This window comes from Furipterus horrens, unplaced genomic scaffold (assembly GCF_987537825.1).
Source record: "Furipterus horrens unplaced genomic scaffold, mFurHor1.1.pri manual_scaffold_16, whole genome shotgun sequence".
Taxonomy (NCBI): Eukaryota; Metazoa; Chordata; class Mammalia; order Chiroptera; family Furipteridae; genus Furipterus; species Furipterus horrens.
Genome location: NW_028327186.1, coordinates 8,410,770 through 8,432,168, shown reverse-complemented (window position 1 = coordinate 8,432,168; position 21,399 = coordinate 8,410,770). Strand labels below are relative to the sequence as shown.

At 49.8% G+C, this 21,399-nt stretch overlaps 1 protein-coding gene across 1 annotated transcript in view; it reads right to left on the bottom strand.

Annotated features, from left to right (window-relative positions):
* AKAP13 (A-kinase anchoring protein 13) overlaps window positions 1-21,399 on the bottom strand; it is a 208,073-nt gene that overhangs the window by 97,690 nt on the left and 88,984 nt on the right. The window contains exons 5-7 of the mRNA XM_090263653.1: window positions 19,566-19,749; window positions 7,131-7,329; window positions 1,539-4,605 (exon numbers count right to left, since the gene is read on the bottom strand). Coding sequence (XP_090119779.1) covers window positions 1,539-4,605; window positions 7,131-7,329; window positions 19,566-19,749 — 3,450 coding nt within the window. The remainder of the gene's footprint in view (window positions 1-1,538; window positions 4,606-7,130; window positions 7,330-19,565; window positions 19,750-21,399) is intronic.

The window sequence follows — 21,399 nt, the reverse complement described above, 5'->3', positions numbered from 1 at the left end:
ACGGCAGGCAGAGAGCTCCCACAGCGCCGCACAGGCTGGCTGGGGTTAAATTCTCATCCCCAGTCCCAGGCCCTGTGGCCAAAGACACAGCAGCGCCCAAGCGAAAGGAGGGAGCCAGGCATCAGCTTACAGCCATTCCCATTCTTCTGAAATGTCAGCCTGCCAGGGCCCCCAAAATAGACTTGTTGTTGGGTCTTACTTTAAAAATTAGAGACCCTCTCATTCCAATTCGGGGATATACACCACATTAATAAACTAAAATCACCAAAAAACACTACCATAGGTTTCTTAAACCCCTCAACTGGGGTGGGGGTGGGGGTTGTAAGTAGTTAAAATGACCCACTGGGGCAAATGGCAGCCGGGTCGGCACTGCTCTATTTCCTAAGCAGCGTCTTCTCTTGTTCTGTTTGCTCATTTCTCCACACAACCCACCCCCATGCGCTGAACACACACTATACTTAAAGGGGTTTTCAAAAAGGAGAAAAAAAGAGCAAACACACACTCAAGCAATAAAAACGAAACAGGCTCGTTCTTACCGCCACCAGCCTGGGGACAGGCATGGGCACAGCCCTCTGCCTGCACCTGGGAGCGGGTGGCGGAAGCAAAGCGAATCCAGCTGACCTCGAAAGACGTCAGGAGCAATACCGACTCTGACCCCAGTTTCGGCGTCGGCCTCAACCCCCAGTAAGAAGTTTTACTCGGAGGGTCGGCTGCCTCTGAGCGGCGGCGGCTCCTCCCGGCTCTCTCTGGACATGGTCACCCACAGACGGAACGGGCTGCTGTGTGAGCAATCAGCCCAGTGCAGCTGCTTCACCGAGATAAGCAGACGCCCCGTCTGCCCTGTGACAGCAGCTCAGCTGGCTGGGCTGGGGCGGAAATCCTGCATGCTACCCCTGCGCAGTGCGGGGCCCTGCGCTCCCAGGCTGCTGCCCCAAAGCAGCAGGCCACAGGGTGGGAGGGCTGCTCCCAGACCCGGAAAGGCAGGGCGTCCCCTCCCCCCAACCCTCATCGATGACCTCATGCTACCATTCGGGATGTTGGGCCGTTAGCTCAGAACGATCCTTATTCATGAAACCACTCCAACTCTAAATCTGCTCAGAACACAGACCAGGAGGACACAGGAAGCAGGGAGTTTCAGGCTTGGAAATAGAGCACTTTCTCAGCGCTGATTTTGGTGGCCCCAGAGAAGAGGACAAGCCATGCGAATGCTATCACCTGCTCAGTCCCTCATCATTTAGGGCACCCGGGCGCTGGCAGACACGCAGCCGCAGGTTAGGGAGGCCGCGGCTGCTCCCGTGGGACAGACGAGCACTTACAGAAGCAAGCGATCAAGCCAGGAGTGTGGAACACAGGGAGCAGAATCTGCTCGACCCTGAGGGGACAGGCCTCTCCCGATGGTGGGGACTGTTCGCTCTGGCGACCTACCCAGTGAGGCAAGAGCAGCGAGCAACAAAGACCCCTGCTCTTCCACCAGCACTGCACAGAGCCTCTGAAGGGGCTCTGCCTCTCGGGTCGTGCCCTCTGTAGGCTTCGCTCACCTGCTGCCAGCTCGGGGCCTTGACCGGGCCGAGTTTCCTCCTCTGGCCCCTCCGGTCCCGCAATCCGCCCCGCAGGGCTCCCAGGGGCTTCTTCACGAAAACTGCCAGTGCGTGGGGTCTCCTCGGGCCGCAGGGTGGTCGCTTTCCCCACAGAAGCGCCCTCTAGCTGTTCAGTCCCCGGCCCTGACTCTGAAGGGCCAGACGGTGACATGTGACTGACTTCCCCCTCGGCGAGCAGGGCTCCCGAGGCCTTGACACGCTCGATGACAGCGTCCACGATCCGACTCGCGGCCTCCTCGATCGAGCCTGCACCCTGTGGCAGGGGCCCGGCGGCGGCAGGCACCGTGTGGGGCACAGGGGTGGCCGCCCGGCCCCTGCACGGGGCCTTGTCGTTGCCGGCGGAGGGCCCTGTCCCTGCGGGGAGCTCTCTGGCAACGGGCTGCAGGAGGACACGACGTGCTCCATCGTTCGTCCGGGCGTCCTCGGGGTCGCCCATGCTACAGCTGGGGCTGGCTCCCTCCAGCTTCCCTTCCTCCGAACCAAGAGGCGCCACGTCTGGGGGGGCAGCAACCGGGAGCTCGGTCTCACCTTTGTCTGGGGATGCGCCCGGCAAACCCTGGATGTCACCCTTCTCCCGGCTCAACGAGACTCCGGGGATCGGGAGGTCTTGGGCAGTGCGCGATGGATCCTTCCTTCTGCCTTCAACAGCCCCTGGTAGAGCTTTCACCACGGCCACATCCAAGGCCATGATGCCGCTCGCCTCACAGGCAGCCGTCCGTCCCTGCGCCGGAGTGCTCTTCGCCCCACCATCCAGAGCCAAAGACCCGCTGCAGTGAGGAGCCCCAGGCCGCGCCGGTGGCAGAGCCGGCGGCAGAGGTGGGCTGCTCTGCCCTGCACCCAAGGCCTCCTGGCTGGAGTCTGCGGTCAGCCTCTGCGCAGCCCCACCTCCAGTCCGCGGGGAGGCTGGTGGGGCCACTTCCTTGTTGTGTTTGGTTTCTGCGTTCAGGCAGGCCGAGGGCGTGTCCCAGGAACTACCGCGTTCAAGAGCTGGGTCCTCGGCACAGGCAGCTGAGCCAGGTTCTCCACGGACTCCTGGTAACTCCTGTCCAGGAGGGTCTGCTCTCTGCCCTTCCGGCAACGCTCCTGAAGGAACAGTGTCTTCCTTAACGGAGGGACGGATCCCTGCTCTAAACCTGTCCCCTCGGCCCCGAGCTGCAGCGTGTTCTGGAACCACCAGATTTCTTCCTTCTTCAGTCAAACTGGAATCAGAGGACAAAGAGGTCTTACCCATCGGTTGCAGGGGAGAGTCAGTGCCCCCCTCGGTACTCAGAACTTCAGGGGCTGCTGAGAGGCAGGCACCCTCCTGCTCCCTACCAAGCCCTATAGTGCTGGTATTCCCCATGCCGGGCTGAAGGTCCAGAGCCGGGGACGGGCGCAGGGCAGCTGCACCGTCGTCTAGCGGCTGCTTATCTGGATCCCTCGAATCTCCACCATCTCTGCAGTCTGTGGCAGTACGAGGTTCAGCTGCTGTTCCCTTTTCTTCCTGGGAGGGGACAGGGGAAAATGCGTCATCTTTGGTTACTGATTCACTGCCCGGCCTGCCTGCCGGAGAGAAAGTCCTGCCTGATGACACTGGCTGGCCCGGCACCGGCTCTTTGTCTGCGCAGGGGGAAATGGCATGTGGGTGCGGGACCACCGCAGGCGCATGCGTTGAAGATGTTTCCAAGTTCAAACCTCTGCCTTGCTGCTCTTTATCTGACACTTGGAGAGGACAAACGCCCACCTCTTCCTGGGTGTCTCTTACAGGGTCGGGGATGACTGTGGGAGCCCATGGGCCCTGCGAGCCAACAGCAGTGCGTGGCCCTGCGGGGGCGTCTCCAGGCCGGGCAACGACGTCATCACAAGGCTTTGCAGCCAGGGCGCCACGAGAAGTCCCCGTGTCCTGCCGAGAGGCAGAGGCAGCACAGAGTTCATCGCCACCAGTTACAGAGCAGACGGGGGGGTTGCCGTTCTGGCTCTGAACACGACAGGAATTCACTTCTGACGCCTGGTTTGGAGTCACATCTCTCTGTGGCCTGGGGAGCGCGGAGACTGAGAGCGATGCTGCCCCACACGTACGGGCGTCTGGTTCGGGGCCGTCCGCGGTCTCGTCACTTGCCGCAGCTGGGGTGACGAGAGGGCCCTGATCTGCTGCAGCACCCGCGCTCCCTTCACGACGTCTGATAGTTTCTGTTTCTGCAGTCTTTCCAACGGAGGTTTCTCCGATGCTCAAAGCGAGAAAAGACTCAGCAGGCTGGTCACCATCCAGGGACCTGGTGGCAGAAACACAGTTTCCCACGGGCTTCCCTGGGCCATTTCCATCAGAGGCTCCAGCTGCACCGGCGTTCTCAAATCTTTCCTCTGCACTTTGCCCACCTTCAAGCTCCTTCTTCTGGGTGGTGGCATCCGGGTTCACGAGACCACGTTCTGTCCGCCCTGCGGTCTCTGGGACACTGGCATCTGCTGCTGAGCTGACTGCCGCCAGTTCACCTCCACAGAAAAGCGGGGCCGCGCCTGATTCCACGGCCGTGACTCCGGGCAGGACACTGTCTCCGCTGCCCGGAGAAGCCTGGGCTGTGGCCCCTGCGGCAGCTTTTGTTCTAGTTTCTTCCCTCCTGATTTCCCAGGATGGGGGGCCTTCTGTCCCCTTTCCTCCACAATCAGACATGCTCTGAGGGCAGCCGCGGGGATCAGACACAGTTTCAGACTCCACAGTAGGTGCTGGCCCTGCCTCTTCCTCTTTTCTCTCTGGGACTCTCTTCTCCTTCCTACAGGAACAGTCTGGATTCTCCTCCTCGGCCGCGCGGCGTAAGTCGGAGGGGCGTTCGCCCCGCCCAGCAGTGCTCCCTGGGCAGCACGGAGGCCTCTCCGCATCTGCAGGACGAGAGGCAAGCGGCTGGCCGTCCAGGCACGTGGCTGCGCAGGGAAGCGGTGAGCCGCCCGCGTCCTGGGCAGCGGGCACACTGGGAGGGTCCTGGGCCGTCCCCATTAAGGGCGTAAGGCTGTCCATCTGCTTCAGGTGTGTTTTCTGAAAGGAAATGAAAGATGTTTTTAAAAAGCTGTTTATGGGAAAAGATGCCAGAGACAGAACTCCCTACCACGCCAGCCCTTCTTCGGTCCCACAATAAGCTGAACTAAATAAATACAAATAAACGTCCTCTTGTTCTTTCTATCGCCTTCCTCCCTGACAGCTAACATATCCCCTGGAATGGAAAAAAATGGTCCAGAGTACCCAAGATGACTAATTTCTATACTCTTAACTTATTTCAGGAAGTAGCTTAAAAACGAGCCTCAAAAACCTCTTAAAAAGCACAGGGAGCATCTTCAAATGAGCAGCTGAGAAAAGATATTTTTAATAAGGTCTTAGAGGGGGGCAGGCGCGGCTTCCATCCTGACGCACATATGGAAGTAACGCAAACCCTAACAGCTGGGTAAGTGCTCCGTAATCACAGGGCACAGGCAGAAGCCCCTGGGCCCTCAGGTCCTACTGAGGAGTCGCATGGTGTCCTTTTAAGCCCCAGAACACGCTCTGTTCAATCTAGCCCAACAATTTTAATTACGCGTCATCATTTCAAAAATGGTGGCATGGTAGACCCTCTTTTATTTTTCTGACAACATCAGTTCCTCTATTGTCAATTTACTATTAAATAAATAACATCAAACTAATAATACCTAAACCTTGATTATTCTCAGATGGTTCTGGGGCTTCAGAATATTCTAAGTCATATCAAAAATGGTTTTTGCAACTTTAAAGAATTTTTTTTTAATGTAAACAGATATAACCACTCCATGGTAATGGTTAAAATAATCATGGTTGATGGAACATGCTATGCCATATATAAATGTTAAGTACGAAGACCAAAGTAAAATCGGAAAAAAATAATTGTAACACAATGTAGAAAAAAATTAAATCCTCAATCTAAGGTTATAATTATCCGGAAATCACATGCACATGCAGACAAGGCTTAGGGAAAAATGGAGAATAAGCAAATGCAGACGACCTTTAGGGCGAGTCTGCCTTTACATCGCAATTTCAGGAATTCTTATAATAATCCTGTTTGTTCAGTACAGAAAAATCATTTTTAAAACAGCCGGTTTGCTCTTAACTCACTGTCTGATCTCGTGCATCCCTTCACCCACAGCTTCTGGTCCACGGTCCTCTCACTCACTCCCTCACTCAGGAAATCCACCAAGTCCGTACAGGGCTCCACCGTCAGAGCGCATCCCTGCCTACTCACGGGGTCTACAGTAAGAGGTCACCTGTCCAAGGGCAAAATGTGTTGTGCTCCCTGAAGTCCCTCCAGGCAGACAGTACAAGAAAAGTGGGTTTCTCCTAAAAGCTTCTGTGCTATGCTCCTTAGCATATTCAAAATTATCTTCTTCCATTTCTGTTGAGAGTAGAACGGTTTCCTAAAAATTACGAATGCAGTTCATTACATTTAATAAAGGGTGAACAATCCAGAACAGACATTCGGAGAAAAAAAGCGGTGTTTCTTGAAAAATGGCAGACGCTCCCAACATGTGCATCTTCTGACCGTTTCAGCTTCCCCCGCGTCCTTGTCCCCCTTGCCTTGTCAGTAGCTTTGACACCTGCAAACTGATATTTTCAACTGGAGTATGATCTCCCTGGTAAGAAAAGCTCGAAAGGAAAATCTGACTCCCTGGAAGTCACTCAGAGGAACATAAAATGACACCTGCTCTGGCACCAGCATGACCCGGACAGGCAGAGACAGGCTCCCCGCACAACCCGACTGGGAAGCGTGCTGGCCTGCCGCTCTCAGGAGAAACGCCTGCTCCCAAAGAGGCCTCTGGCACTGAGCTGACCCTAGATGGCCTCCAATGAAATTACTGTCCAGCTGTTCACAAATCAAATCATCTCTGGAATAGGCTGGGTGGAAAAATGATCTAAACTTAGCCTTTCAGATGTTACAGCCAGGAGAGATGTGCCCATGTGACGTTTGTATTACCCATAATAAATACTATCAGGGAATCCGTAATGTTTTTATGTCTGGCAACAACTTCATCTTGAAGGCTTTGAGTGGATTATAAAAATCTTTATATTTTCAGTGATCTTTCTGCCATAGTACGATCGATTTAGGTATGTAGCACTGCCATCACTCACTGAAACAGTTGTGAAAAGGCTTGTTTTCTGAGCAGATCTGGTTCCTGTTCTTTAGCGACAATATCAGAAGCTACTTGGCTCATTTAGTTTTATAAAGTTACACCAACAAATTTAGAAAATTAGGCACATTTCCTTCAACGCCAGGAAAATTTCGCTCTGGTTGTTATATATTTCTGTATCTACAAGGCATCTGGATAGCCTTCGTGATTTCAGAAATCTGGCAAAGGTCCTATGAAAAATTCCCTCAGCCCCGTCAGCACAGCCGCAGTGCTGTCTCTGCATCTGGGGATGGTAACACGGAAGGCGGCTCAAACGGCTTCGTTACAGGTTTCACAGCCTCGGAGGGAAGCGTTTTCATTTTAACCATAGCAAGGGTCACTGGGGGAGTGGGCAGAGCACGAGCGTGTAAAAGTGGACGTGTTCTTCCTCACCATCAGCTGCTGCTGGATGTTCATGAGCTGACAAACGTGCCCAGCGCGACTGTCTGCAGGAAACGGGGGCTCATGGTGGGGCTGGGACTCTGAGGTCAGTGTGTAGACGTCCAGCTCCCGGTGATGCCTCACAGAATAGTCTCCACACGGTATTTCATAGGATAAGCTGCTCCACGAATCCGGCTCTCCCGCGTCCTCCCTGTAAGCAAGCAGCGTCTGGTTAATACAGACACGTCCGGCCTCGCGGGCACCGCTTTAACCCTCTCCGTCCCCGGTAACACTGCCAGCCAGCCTGCCCTCCGAGGCTCCGCAGGAGTCTGGTCTGCACAGCCCCCCAGTGATGCCGGCACATCGCGGGTTTTCCCAGCCTCCTCACAAGAGGCCACAAATGGGTTAAATAAAAACTATTTAACCATCCTCCCGAGGGATGTCATTCTGACCACGACAGAAAGAAACCTGGGATCTTCAAACAGTTAATATGCTAACAACCAAATAATGAGGAAATGTAAGGAGAACAGCTTCAGCCTGGTTTCAATAGAAGCAAGGCTTATAATTATTATTAAGTGATCTTCTTAAAATGAGTTACCCCAGACACTAACTACAGTCCATTCCCCTGGGATGGGAAGGGCCGATCCCTCCTCCCGTGCGAGGCGGGGGCCCTCCAACTTCTGTCCACAGTGGGTGGAGGGAGTATCTTCAAAATGCTCAGGTCGTCCACATGGAGGAAAATTACTATGATGCCATATCATGTTATACTTGTCAATATAATCTTCAAACCCTATTTTGAATGAAGCACTTCGGTTCCAGAACTTCAGGTTAAATTTTTTATTTCATTAAAAGACAGACCTTTGCTCAACTCACAGCGTTACACACACAGGGCCTGTGCAGATAAAGCCCACAAAGGCACAGGTATGTGAAAAAAAAAAAACCTGAGCTAGGCCTCAAAACAAGGCCTCCCTTTGTGGTTCTAGGAACCCAGTAGATTGATAAACTATCCCACAGGTTCTGAAGAAGGAGGAAGGTTCTGTTTGAGATCATTATCCTGTTTAAAATGGAAGAACCTGAAAACTGAAGAAATAATAAACGTGCTACCTGCTGACAAACACAAAGCAAAACGTTACTGCCACTCTCTCCGCATCGCTGTGTCTGCTAGACCACCTATCAGTCGCTAACAACTCACCGGAGGGTCAGGGGGATGTGAAACTGAAAATACGCTACCGTGGAGAGCCTGTAACACGCTGAAGATGCCCAACGGGGCTGAGGACCACCACTCGGGCTGCTCCAGAGGGACCCCCACAGCGGCCGGCCACGAAGCGAGCATACGGCACGCTACCTGCTCTCCGTACCTACCAAGCTGCTGGACTCTGGGGCAAGTGACCTGCAAAACAGTCACTGCAGATTTCCACGGAATGGCTCACTTAAGCAGTCAGTCAGCTAGACCGTACGTGGGGTGGCAGCTTCCCTGGAAATGCACCTTGGAAGCTTGGTTCGATGTGGTCCCTAACTCTGCTTAACTCACACTCTCTGACGGACATGACGGGCGTACCTGCTTGCTTAGATTCGCACGCACAGCCGTACTCCAGTAAGAAAAGGCCTTTGAGGGCAAAACCTGATTTACATACGACCACTCCGTGGGAACCCAGCACAAGCTCGGATGGCGCTGTGTGTCAAGGCAGAAACAATTAGAAAGCGGTACCGTCCGCTCCCAGCAAAATCAGGTTCCTACCAACCTTGCCACTGTTCATTCTAACACGAAACCCTCCCCACTGACCATCGGTCTCCCTCACGCTCTCCCCTCCAGAGGAAGGTGCTTCTGTTGCCACCAGTACCTCCAAGTGCCAACCCTTCAGGCCCCCAGCCCCTGTCCCTGTGGGTTTGGTGGTCCCTCGCCGTCTGAGACTAAAGCCTATTCATTGCAATAGCTCCCCCTCTGACTTCCCTGAACACTGACCCTCCGCAAACCCACCTTGTCTGGGAAACCCCGCCGTTCTGCACATATTTATACGCCAGGCACTATTGTAGGTGCTGGTGACAGGAACCAAAATCCTTGTCCTGTTGGAGCCTCTATCCTTAGCAGGAGAGATGGGAGCGTTCGAGTAAAATGCCTCATACTTTAGAAGGCAGCAAGAGCTCCACAGAAACTAAAGCAGCTATGAGGGCTGTGACTGTAAATGTGGTGGGTCCCTGAAGGCCTCACTGAGGTGACATTGAGGCCGGCACGTCTTCTGCTCTGTGTTAAGCACTGTCCGAAACCTCTACCGGGTCCCCTAATAAAATCTGGCAGAGCTCTGCGGACAAGAATGCGGACTGCGGCCTTAGGTACAAGACCATTACATATCAGAAACTACCTACCCACGTCGGTCATCCGAGGGCAGTGTTAAAGGACAGATCGATACACTATGATGTCGCCATTAAAAATGACTGGAATAGTTCAGTAACATCAAAATCTACAACAGTCAGTGAAGGAAGCCAAATTAAAAGGGTAAAAAATGTAGGCAAGTCTAGAGAGTAAAATGCACCCAAAAAAATACAGTGTCAGGGTAGCTGAGTTACAGGTTTTCTTCTTCCTCACGGTTTTAGTTAATGTTTTAAATAATTTTTTTAAAATTCCTATTCAGCTAGGCCTCGCTGCTGCTCAAGTTTTTCCTCGCTTGTGTGTTAATTTAGCGATTTTTCAACCTTTCTTCATTGCACGGCACGCACCGATTGCTAAAATTCTGTGGCACACCAAAAAAATACATTTTTTGCCACCCTGACAAAAAATAAAGGTGTCACTTTGATTCATTCACATCAGGTGGCTATTGCTGTGCTGGCTGCTGTCACTTTTTATCCAACATCTGAGGGAAAAGAGGTCAGCTCCCCGACTACATAGTCAGGTCCTGCGTGTTTTAAAATCTCTCGCAGTGCACAGGCTGAAAATCGCTGTGTTGACTTCCTCCCATAGGAGTTCATTAAACTTTCTACAATTTCCTCAAAGGCCCAACATCCACCCCGTCTCCTCCATTCTCCAGTGACCTTTTCCCCCTTCTTAGAAGCCTCAGGCCATCTGACGGGAACTAAAACAATCTTCATCCACTAAATGACGCCTCCGCCATCCCTCCTAAACTCAGGGTGCCTCTGCTAAACAGGGGGCCTGCTCTGTCTGCTCCCGCCCACCTCAGGTACCTGGTTCCGTAATCATGCCCGGGGCCCGGAGTCTCCCACCTGGGTCTGGACTAGCTCTTCCCCCGCCACCTGTACTAACGGGCAGCAGCAGTTTACTGACATGATTTCCCTGAATCAAATGTAAAATACTGGGAACCAATCGCAGTAGGGAGGTAAAACAATACACTGTAAAGCAGCATCTACTTTTCAATGTCCTTTTGTCATAAACATCTTTTTTAGCCTTCTAAGTAACAAGGCCGACAGTCTCTGTACAGACGGAGAACAGAGTTATAGGTGACCCAGCAAAGCTCTCATACAACGAAGGGTAAATGAAGGCTAAAACAGAAAGTTCTTCATTCACCCTAAGCAATCTATTCCCAAGCAATTTAGTACAGTAACCTATTTGGATTAATGAGCATAAAGAAAAGCTAAAAGCAAAGTGTTTCTTTAGGTTACATTTTTACAGAGGCGCTAAGAGGTAGTCTACTGAGCACTTAGATATTAACCACTAAAATCATTTTCATGTTAGCACGTATTCTCTAAAAGGGTGTGCATATACAAAAGATTCCAGAAGATATTTATAGCTTAAGTACACAGAGGCTCTTAACTTACATGTATAAGCTTAAAATGCAATTCTACACCCTATGCGATAGAAGGGAACTGTGTCTACGTGAGGCAATTACAAAAATACTACTTCTCAGTATACAAAAATTTATTACTGTTGTTCACGATACCTCAAAATATTCCACTTTCAAAATGAATGGTCTAGTTTAAAAACTTACTCGTTCAATAAACAAACATTCAACAAAGACTCATGTAGTTATCTCTATGCTCCTAGATGCTAAAAATATACCAATGAATATAAATAAGACAGCCAAGGTGCTCACTATAGTGGAGCTGATATTATCGAGGGGTACGATTATAAGTAGAGGCCAGTGCTTTCAAGAAAATAAATCAGGTGCTTATGGCAGAAAATTCCTTAGAGTGGAGTGGCTTCTTCAGATAAGGTGGTCAGGAAAGTCCCTGAGGAGATTTGACAATGGCTCTGAGTCATATGAGAACGCCAGTATGGGAGGTGCTGGGACAGAATGGGTCAGGAAAAGGGGACAGCAGGTGCAAAGGTCCTGGGGCAGCAGCCGGCTGGCCAGTGTAACACGCATGAGGAGGCTGTAACACAACATAACGGCACTCAAACATTAACTGTTAGTACTCCTCACCACTTTGATGCGGTTATCAGTGCACTTCCATTTTTCACATGAGAAAACGGAGGCTTAAGGGACAATCTGCCCAAGGACACAGCTGGTACATGAAAAGGCCCGAACCTGTACCCAGACTCTCCACTTCCACAGCGACAGCCACCCTGTAACAGTTTCAAACTCGGACCACATTCAAATAATACAAACTGTAAGTCTGATATGAGTATTTATGAGAAGCTAGTCAGGCATGTTAATTAGGTTTTATCATAAATTTAACAGAATCAACTGCAAGTTTTTAAGAGGCCATTCCTCAGAGACGGGTTACAGCACCCAAACGCGGTATCAGAGCTGCCCCCAAACTAAAGATTTCTGGAGGTGGGCACAAGACCCAGGGAGCCCAGAGTGTCAACCAGCTTCCCAGCGACCCACCTGCTGTGCAACGGCCGGTAACCAACCCACGCCTGCTTCTTACACTGTCCGGCACGTTGCAACTCACGAAAAAGCTCAGCTTTGATGCTAACACACTGTAAAACCCCGTCAAATCGACTGCAGAGAAAAACGTTTTTCCAGCAGTAACAACACAAGTCATTCAGGGAGCAGGGGGAGGGGGGCGGGGGGGATAGAAGTACATCTTGTTGAGGCACAACAAAAAGTGAGATCAAACGGCAGGGAACAAACAATGAAGATCAGCAAGGCGTCGGTCCGTACTCACTTACGGTCCAGGCACCACGAGCACCGCAGGCCCATCCTACGTGGGTCCGGGCCTCATTCTGCAGCTTTAGGAGGGGCGACCAGCGGCCAGGTGGGTCCTGCCGAAAGGCGTGTTTCTGCTGAGTCTCCCCGGGACAGGAAGTGCGGCACCCAGTTCCCTATTTGAGGGCCCCTGCAGTACCCTCCGGGAAACCACATCAGCGAAACAGTGCCAAACGCCAAGGACCCTGCGAACTACCACCGCTCCACTAAAATGCAGCAGGAGAGGCTAAAGGCACAGACAGGGGGGTCACTGAGCCGCCTCGAAATGAACAGGAGGCTACTCTGTCCCTCAGGTGTTTGTAGGGCGCTCGCTGCGACATGAGTTATGCCTCCATGAACATGCAAATTCACTAGACATTTTAGCCCTGCTATTCTCAGTCTCTCTCTTCCTTTTCTCGAGCGGGGGCAGGTACTTACATCCATTGCTCTGAAGCTCAGTTTCCTCATCTGTAAAGCGGGAAAGCCAGCTTTGCTGTGAGAGCAAGGGAGCACAAATGGAAAGTGGCCACAGAGCGTTTGGCCCTCCCAAAACACTCAATAAATTGTGACTACGTGCAGTGTACCGTTGGACTGGGGTAGTGCTAATGAAAACAGAAGAAGGAAGTTTCCGAGCAGGAGACCAAAAATAAAAAATAAAAAAAAAAGAAGAAGAAGGACAGGAACCTGGCTGATGGGGTAACTGTCAGGCAACCACCCGTCCATCACCCGACCACTCTTGACTCTCCAAAAATCGGAGAGGAAAATGGGGCTTTAACTCCCTAGGGTTTCAAGGGATAGCGATAAGGCTGTGGGGCAGGGCTGACCAGGAAACGCAGGTCAGAGACTGGACAGCGGGCCAGACATGTCATATTCACACAAGGCCAAGGTGTCACCCTGTTTCCAACGGATCTTCTTTCCTACCCCTCCAAACAAAGGCACGGGCTAAGTTTCTAAGAACCTCACAAGCATGTCCTCCTTTCACCCTAACAGATGGGAGGTACACAGTGTCACTTCTCGTTTTGAAGATGAGGAAACTGGGGCTCCTAGGTCAGCAGCAGGGATGCACTCGGGGTCACCTGGGCCCTTTTTAAGCCCACAGGCTTCATGCCTACTGAGCATGCATATGACCAATGACCAAGTGATTGCAGAGGCCCCCACTGTACCAGGGAAGCAGCATCAGCAACATGAAAGGTACTGTGAAAACAAGGAGTGTTCTGTAAACATTCTCTACAAAAGTCAAAGTGCAAACCTCCCGATAGGCCTTTTATGCAGACATTTTGCTGGGCAGTTAAAGCAAAAATGTAGATTCGCCGTAAGAGCAAAATGCTGCAACAGTTAGTGATGGTGAAAACTGCTCCCATTATACAACAAGGGTTTTCAAGTGGTTAGAAAAGAAATAGGTTGAGAGTGAATACATATAAATGCTGAGAGTGCACTAGCTATATAATTTTCAGAACATTTTACCTTTTTGAGCCAATAAATGTTTATTAAAATAAATGATAAAAGAATTCAGATATTATATATTGTACAAACTAATTCTGATGAACGTTTTGTTCACGATTATTCATTACGTCAAATAAACATAGAATAATTTTTTAAAATTATATATCATCCCATTTACTCCATGTGCATTTTAAGAAAAAGTATTTGTAAATTATTCATATCTTATAAGAAAAACAGTAAAAACATGATGTCAATGCTGCCACCTGCAAATTTTATGAGAAGGAAAAACAGCCACATTCATGTATAACAACTATGATAAACAATTCTCAATCCAGAATTAAATGTATGAATAAATGTGTCAGGAAAAAAATGAGGTACCACAAAGACATTTTGTTATCACGAATCAAATGTCGAAACAAGAGGCTTCACTCCGTATAGGTATATACAGACAAGACCCTGTCAAAACGATTGTTTTTATAATGCTACACAATTTCAGACAACTAAAGCATTCCCGAGATTCACTAAACCAAGAATTGTAAGTACAAAATTCCTTCTACAAAACACGCTCCCGAGAATCTTCGCTGCATGAGTTTTCCGCCGCGCAGTGAGTCAGCACCGTCCCTCCGGTGCCAGCAGACAGTGAGCGCGCTGCAGAATCCATCAGGGGCCACGCAGACGCCGGAGATGCCGAGACGCTCCTGTTCCCCCACTACAAGGTCAAACTTCTAAAACAGAGCTACTTCGTTTTAGGATTAAATTGTTACTATTTTACATTTATTCTCAACACACACAACTTCATTCTGTGCTGATAATACTCAGATTTGGTCAAATATTGATTTTGGCCAAAATGTTTATCCAACATGCCTATTTTTTTCCTTGCTTGGGAATCCTTTTTATTTCTATTAATAATAAATGCAGATAAAATGTGTCGTCATTCTTTCCATTTGTATGCCTTTAAGGAAACTTGAAAACTGACCCAATAAAACTAATGTGTCATGGTTACTAAAGGTTTGTGTTCTTTAGAGGGTGGGAGGTGCCAGCTGACCCTTCATCTGCTCACATGCAAGAACCAAGTCCTATACTCCAGGTTCATGATTTCTTCCACCAAGATCTATAGTGAAGTCAGAAATATTGTCTTTATTTTTTTAATTAACTTGTTTATTGATTTTAGAGAGAGAGAGGAAGGGAGGAAGGTAAAGAGAAACATCAATTTGTTGTTCCACTTACTGATGCATCACTGGTTGGTTCTCGTACATGCCCTGGCCTGGGATCAAACCCACGACCTTGCGGTTGGTACAATGCTCTAACCAACAGAGCACCCGGCCAGGGCCAGTCAGAAATATTTTCAAAACCACATGCCGCTGCCACAGAGCCCTTGTTATCACAGGCTAAGATGTGTAACTTCACAATTCTTTGAAAAAAAAACTCTAAGGCCTAAATGTTCATAGGCTGGGGCCATGTACCTACATAGAGCAGGAAGGGAAAAGAAGTGGACAGAAGGAGACGCAATACATACGGAATGGCTTTGTTATTACAGCCAACTTCCAACAGCGACCCGTGCCCAGGCAAAACACACAAACAACAACAAAGCATATGTGTAACTTGAAGTCCATGTGTACTACTGGGCAGACATCTGATTGGAGCCACAGACACGGAAACGGTGTCGTTCTTACTGAAACATGGCACAGAATTAACATTAAACTGAAATAAAACAAACTTAAATTTAAAATACCAAAAGAAAAAAAAAAAAAAAACAGAAAAAGAAAGGTCCCAGGCAGTGTAAAAGTTCATGGGAGTTACAACCTGGTTCCAATTACTGCTCCTTTACTTAGCAGCTATGGGGGTCGCCTGGTAAAGTGAGAATAAAATGCCCACCCCCAAAAGTGTCAGGGAGAGGATAAAACATACAAGAATTTATGCAAAATGCCAAGCACATATATGATAAATGGCATCTAGTGTTACAGTTATATAAATACAAATATTATCCTCAGAAAGTGCACTTTGCAATTTTGCAGCATGTTGCCAGATAAGGAAATCCTGAAATTACTATTTGAATGGTGAAGGGGGTAAAAAAAAAAACAAAACTATGAAACATCAAAATTCTTCAAATGCTTCAGTGGAAATTTTACCAAAAAAAAAAACAAAAAAAAGTCACAAAAAACCAGATCTATTATGAATCATCGTAATCAAATTAGTTGGTTAAAAGACTGACAATGTCACCAAACATGACTCCTCATAAAATGCTATCAATAAACTTTAAAAACAGGCTTCTGAATAATGGCAACTGTTGACTACGCAGCCTTGGGCGAGGTATTTAGCCTCTCTGGGTCTATTTTCTCATCTGTAGAAAAACCCAGCACTGACTGTCCTACCCTAACCACACCTCAGCTTGCTGAGGAATTTTAAATGCGAACACAAGGGAAGCACCAATTAACGTTACTGTCCCTCCTCGTTCTGGTTTCCACTCGGTTCTACCACCAGACCTTTAGCAAAACACAAAGACCTGATCACACAGTGTGAAAGGAGGACCGGAAAACAGACGAATGAATGGGTGGATGGACAGATGGACAAATGGACAGGGCTTAGGCCAGATGAAGTAAAAAAAAAAAAAAAAAAAAAAAAAAAAATCCTGGCTATTCTTTTGAAGGTACGTTTGTGTATTTACCTCATTCTTTCCCCTCCTAAGCAAAAGGAAAGGCTCCAGAGCTGTTTCGCACCAGCTGGGCTCCTGAGGGCCCACTTGTCAGGTCCCTGAAGAGACTCTAAAAGGCAATCCTTGTGTTAACTGAACGTCTTGCTCAATTGCGCTAGCTCCATTGTGAAATCTGTGCACTTGAGTAGTGACTCTGCCCTCTGACCCTGAACCCAGGTTTCGAGTGCACATGTGTCAAAGGAAGGACTTGGGAACCTACAGCCACGATCTCTTTGGATGGGGCCAACGGCACCCACTACCACAGACCGTGGCCGACAGCCGCGTGGTGGCCAGACCGGGTCCGTGCTCTGCACGTGCCCTTGTATCGCCGCAACCTGGGCAGGTCACTGCGCTCTGAGCCTGGTTCCATCACTTTGTGGCCTTGTGACGCTGGGCAACTCACTTCACCGCTCTGGTCTGTTTCCTCACCCACAAAACAGGGATAACGACACCGACCCTACTCCCGCATTAGGCTGTCGTGAGATGAAACATAAAAACACAGCCTCAGTGTAGGACCCATATGATGGGTAATTCAAACATCAGGTTACGGAAGCGACAACCTGAGGCGAGGACCCCACGGAAAGCTTAGCGCCCTTTGTTAATCAAGGGCCAGTCGTCCTGTATCCCAGGGGCCTCCTCCTGACTTTCTCTGTCCGCCAGGTCCTCGCAGAGGGAAGCACACAGGCCTACGATCGCTGCAGGAGCGCAGCGATGGCGGCTCTGCCACGCTTCTAGCAAGCGCGGACGTAGTTACTTTGGTTCTCGGAGCCTCCGTATTTCCTCAGTGACGCACGGGTTAATGTGTACTTCAGAAAGACTGTCCAAAGGCTGAAATGACTATTATCCATCACATACCAACAATGCACTGCAAGTGTCTGGTAAAGATTCGTTGAACTGGTATTGAAAATGAGACGAAGTTATGAGGACAAGTATTTTTGCACTCGCTCTTTGGGCAAATGAAATAGTCCCCCACCTTTACGCCAATGCTGCACCGTGAAAATCCTTATAGGAGGTACTCTTTCTGCAGGGCAGCAGCAATGTAACGGTTCCCAATGACCCACGGTTCCCTGTTCCAGCAACCAGACGCAGCGACATCACAGGAAGTGTCAGGTCAGGCAGCCAAACTAATGTTTTAGAAGTGCATATATTACACTTGGGGATAATTTCTAACTCTTGTTAGGAAGGGGCATCTCAACGCTGCCTGAAAATATTGCAAGATTTTGGAAAAATTTCCGTAGCGGATGAAAAACAGACGCAGGCCTAGAAGGAAAGAAAAAGTAAGGAACGGGCAACAAGCGGGAACATTTCTGCCAGTCACTGCGCTGCGCACTCGCCGTGCATTCTTACATTTATGTATCAAAGCCACCCACTCTTTATACTTGAAATTCTAGCAGTCTCCTAATGTCACAGTAAGACTGGGGGGCTTAGTAAAATCACCCCCTTACATTTTTCAAATCGCTAATCATGACTCGGAGCCCTTTCCCTAGGTTACAGAATAGAACGTAAACTAGAAAAAGAACCGAGGAGTCTAAGCTCAGGGCCGGGTCTGCAGCACCGTGCGCACGGGCTCCTCCCGCAGTCCTCTGACGGGACGTTTCTGAAGTTGGCTTCCCCTCACTTATTGCCCTTCAAAAGGACATGAGTGTTTCCCCCCATGTAACAGAGGTGGCTCTATGAAGCAAGCCAAAAACTCTTCTCCAAGAACAAATACTCCAGTTTCCTTAAAGCTGTGCTGCAATCGGTCTTGTGACATCCCCACCGAGGATATAATGGAGCTGTTGTAATCACTGCATTTCCCCATTTGGATGGCGAGCCTTAACCAGCGCTGCTTCCCAGCAAAAACTCGGAGCTCTACGACCCCGCTTAGAGGAACTGCACCCGAGCCTCACGACCCTTATACCGAGCTAACCGTTGCAACTGCTGGCACGGCGCCTGGCGTCCCACGGCCGCGGAGCGAACGGCAGAGGGAATCCAATCGCCGGCCAGATGGGAAGTGCAGAGGCCCGGAGCCTGTCACTCTGGAACACCGGCCTCGGAGAGCTCACGTATCAAAAGTTCATTTGAGATGACGAGCGGCCCTCCCCCGTCACTGTGTCTGCAGCGCCCATTACAAAGCGTTCTGCAAAGAACCTGCTGCCTGGCTTGACTGGGGAAATTATAAGCTTGGCAGGTGAAGCAAAAACAAACAAACAAAAATAAAAAAAACCACCTGTTTATTTATATAACAGTAAGTAGCACTGCATTCCGAGATCTCTTCTTGGCCTTTGCAGACTACCCACACTCACAGCTAAAAATGATAAAGTATAAACCACAACTAAATTAAGTCTAACATGAGCAGAACACACGAGAGCGTGAGAATAATGACTTAATTTACAAGGATCCCTCAAATGCTAAAGAATGCAGGTAAAGTTCATTCTTCAGATTATGCAGCAGAAAGATGACAATGATCATAAAACAATAAAAAATATATTAACTAAGAAAAACTATACTTGTAATTTCTGCCTATTTATAAATATGCCAATGAAAAGTGTTCACTGCTGTAACACATTTATTACTTTATTTATGCACAAGAAAAAGAATTCTGCAAATGCTTTCACGAGCAGCCTTCCTTCAGGAGACTCTCTATAAAAAGTCAGACTGGAGCAAGGGGACCCACAGACACACAGACGGGGCACCCTACTGCACATCTCTAGGACAGTCAGTTGCTTTCTCCTGCTACTCATATGAAGAAACCATTGCTCTTGATTTTATTCACAGAAACTACATTCAAAGCAAACCTCAGTGGGTCAGTGTATTTTCTGCATGCAATTATTATATCCAAGTATTCATTCCTAATTAACTCTTTCAGGTCTTGAAGACACAGCAGAAAACACATATGGCACAGGAAAACTGCTTCCTCCTGCATTAAACTAGGATAAACTGGACTCATGGTAAAGGCATGTCACCCCGCAGAGAAGACTTATTCTGAGTTTTCAGTAATAGGAGGGGAGGCAAGAAGCAGTGAAGAGAGGGAGGCGGAGGAGAGAGAAAGTGGTGATGTGACTTACGTATGTCACTCGCAGGCAGAGAAGGGCTGAGCTGGAGCGGGCTCACAAGCGCCCAGCAGAAGGCGAGGCAGGGAGTTGCGGTTCCAACCCGTGGCAAACGCACACGGAGATGCCAAGTGGGTGGTACTCCCAAGAACCAGGGGTGGGGCTGCTGGGGAGGGGAGGGAGAAGGAGCGCTTACTCGGTCAGAAGCTTGTGCAACTTGTGATAGCCCCGCTCCAAGGCCAAGCTCACAGGTGTCGCTCCCTCCTGGTTGTGGACGCTGAGGGCCCCGCGGCCGCCCGGCTTCTGCAGCAGGAACCACGCCAACCTCAGCAGGCCCAGCCGCACGGCAAAATGCATCAATGTCTCGCGGGGGCCACCATCTATAGACGAGGGAGAAAATAAAAATGAGCAAGGAGAAAGCGTGAGAACACAAGTGAAGGCCACAACCCACACATGAACAGTTTTACTGTGGCCAAGAAGAAACAGCTCTCAAGTACAAACAAAATACAGCTGGAACAAAAGCATGAGAAGCAAAATCTCCAACAGGAGACCGTCCCACAGGAGAGTCAAGCCATTTCTTCATTCTGATCAAATGCATTTGTTCGACCAATTGATAGAGGCAGTTTTATAAGGGTGACTCCACACATATGTTCTTTCCCTTTAAAAAGAAGAAACAGAAAAACAGATGCAGCCTCCAAACATGAGGATCCGAAGGGAAGAGCTGCTGCGGCTCAGGGCTTAGATGGGTGTATCCTGAAGAGTATAATTATCTAAAGAAGTAATAACACCCAGACAGGAGTTGGCCAGTTACACACTAAAAACAGGTTCTGCCTGTTAAGTACCCACAAGTCTTTTCATTCCCCAAATTAAGGGCAAACGAGATTGCTGGCACTACCAGCTCTTTTGTTTGTTTGTTGAAAGGAGAGAAGAAAGAAATGCATCTCCGAGCACAACAGGAAAGACTAACTCAGTTAAGATAATACACTGATAACTGCAGAAAGAAAACGCGTGCCTGGGCTTATGTCACCAGAAGTGAAGGTTCCCTCTTGGTACACGGAGTCACGCAGAAAGCGCAGCAGTGAGAGGGCTTTGGAGGCGGACAAATCTGGGTTCAAACTTGGCATTCACGGCCCGCGGGACTGGGCAGAACCCACCTGAGCTCCCTGAGCTTGGCCTTCCCCATCCCAAGACGGGGCGCCGTCCCCTAGCTCCCAGGGCGGCCGTGACAAGTGAGCAGAGCTGGGGGGATGCTAATACGACCACTGGCTGCAGCAGATGCTCATTAAATGCCACATACAGTCCCTTTCCCTGCTCTCTTCTCTGTCCTTCTGGACCTCAGCTTACATTCCAGGGCCACTAGCAACAGCGCCTCCTTCCGCAGGTACACTCCTGGGCTGCGCGTGTGATGGCGGGTGCCTCTCCCAGCTCCGGGGGGGACCACCGGGGACTGGAACGGAACGGTGCCCTGGAGCTGCGCCTGTCGGCCTCGCTACCACTGCCCATCCACCGCGGCCTCCCCCGGGGCTCACCTTCTGCACTGGGCAGCCTCAGACCCTCGGGCCCCGCACTGAAGTCCTCGGTGCTTCTCCGTGGGAAGGGCACCCAGACAGTTGAGTGCACCCACAAACCTGTGATTTATGCCGAACTGCAGGGTCTCCTGAAGTCATGTGTGCGGGGCTTTAGCCTCCTCATTGCCAAGGCCAATTTTCTTAGCAGCAAAAGCTACCCTTCATGTTTTATTTTCCCTGCAGAACTGCGCACACTGACTGATTCAGGATCCGCAGGCTCAGCAGAGGGACACGGCTGGAGAGGTACCAACACCCGGAAGAACGCACTGCGAGAGGAGGCACGGAGATCAATAACCAACACCTCAGAGCCGCGTGGCACGGCAGGGACACGGACGGAAAGCCCCTTCGCGTGCGCCTGAGCTTGTGCGCAAGCCTTCTGACACCCTTACCCAAAACAGGAAAGCGACTAAGGCATCGACCAGGAACTGCGTGATTTCCAAAAGACCGGTTAGTTCCAGCCTT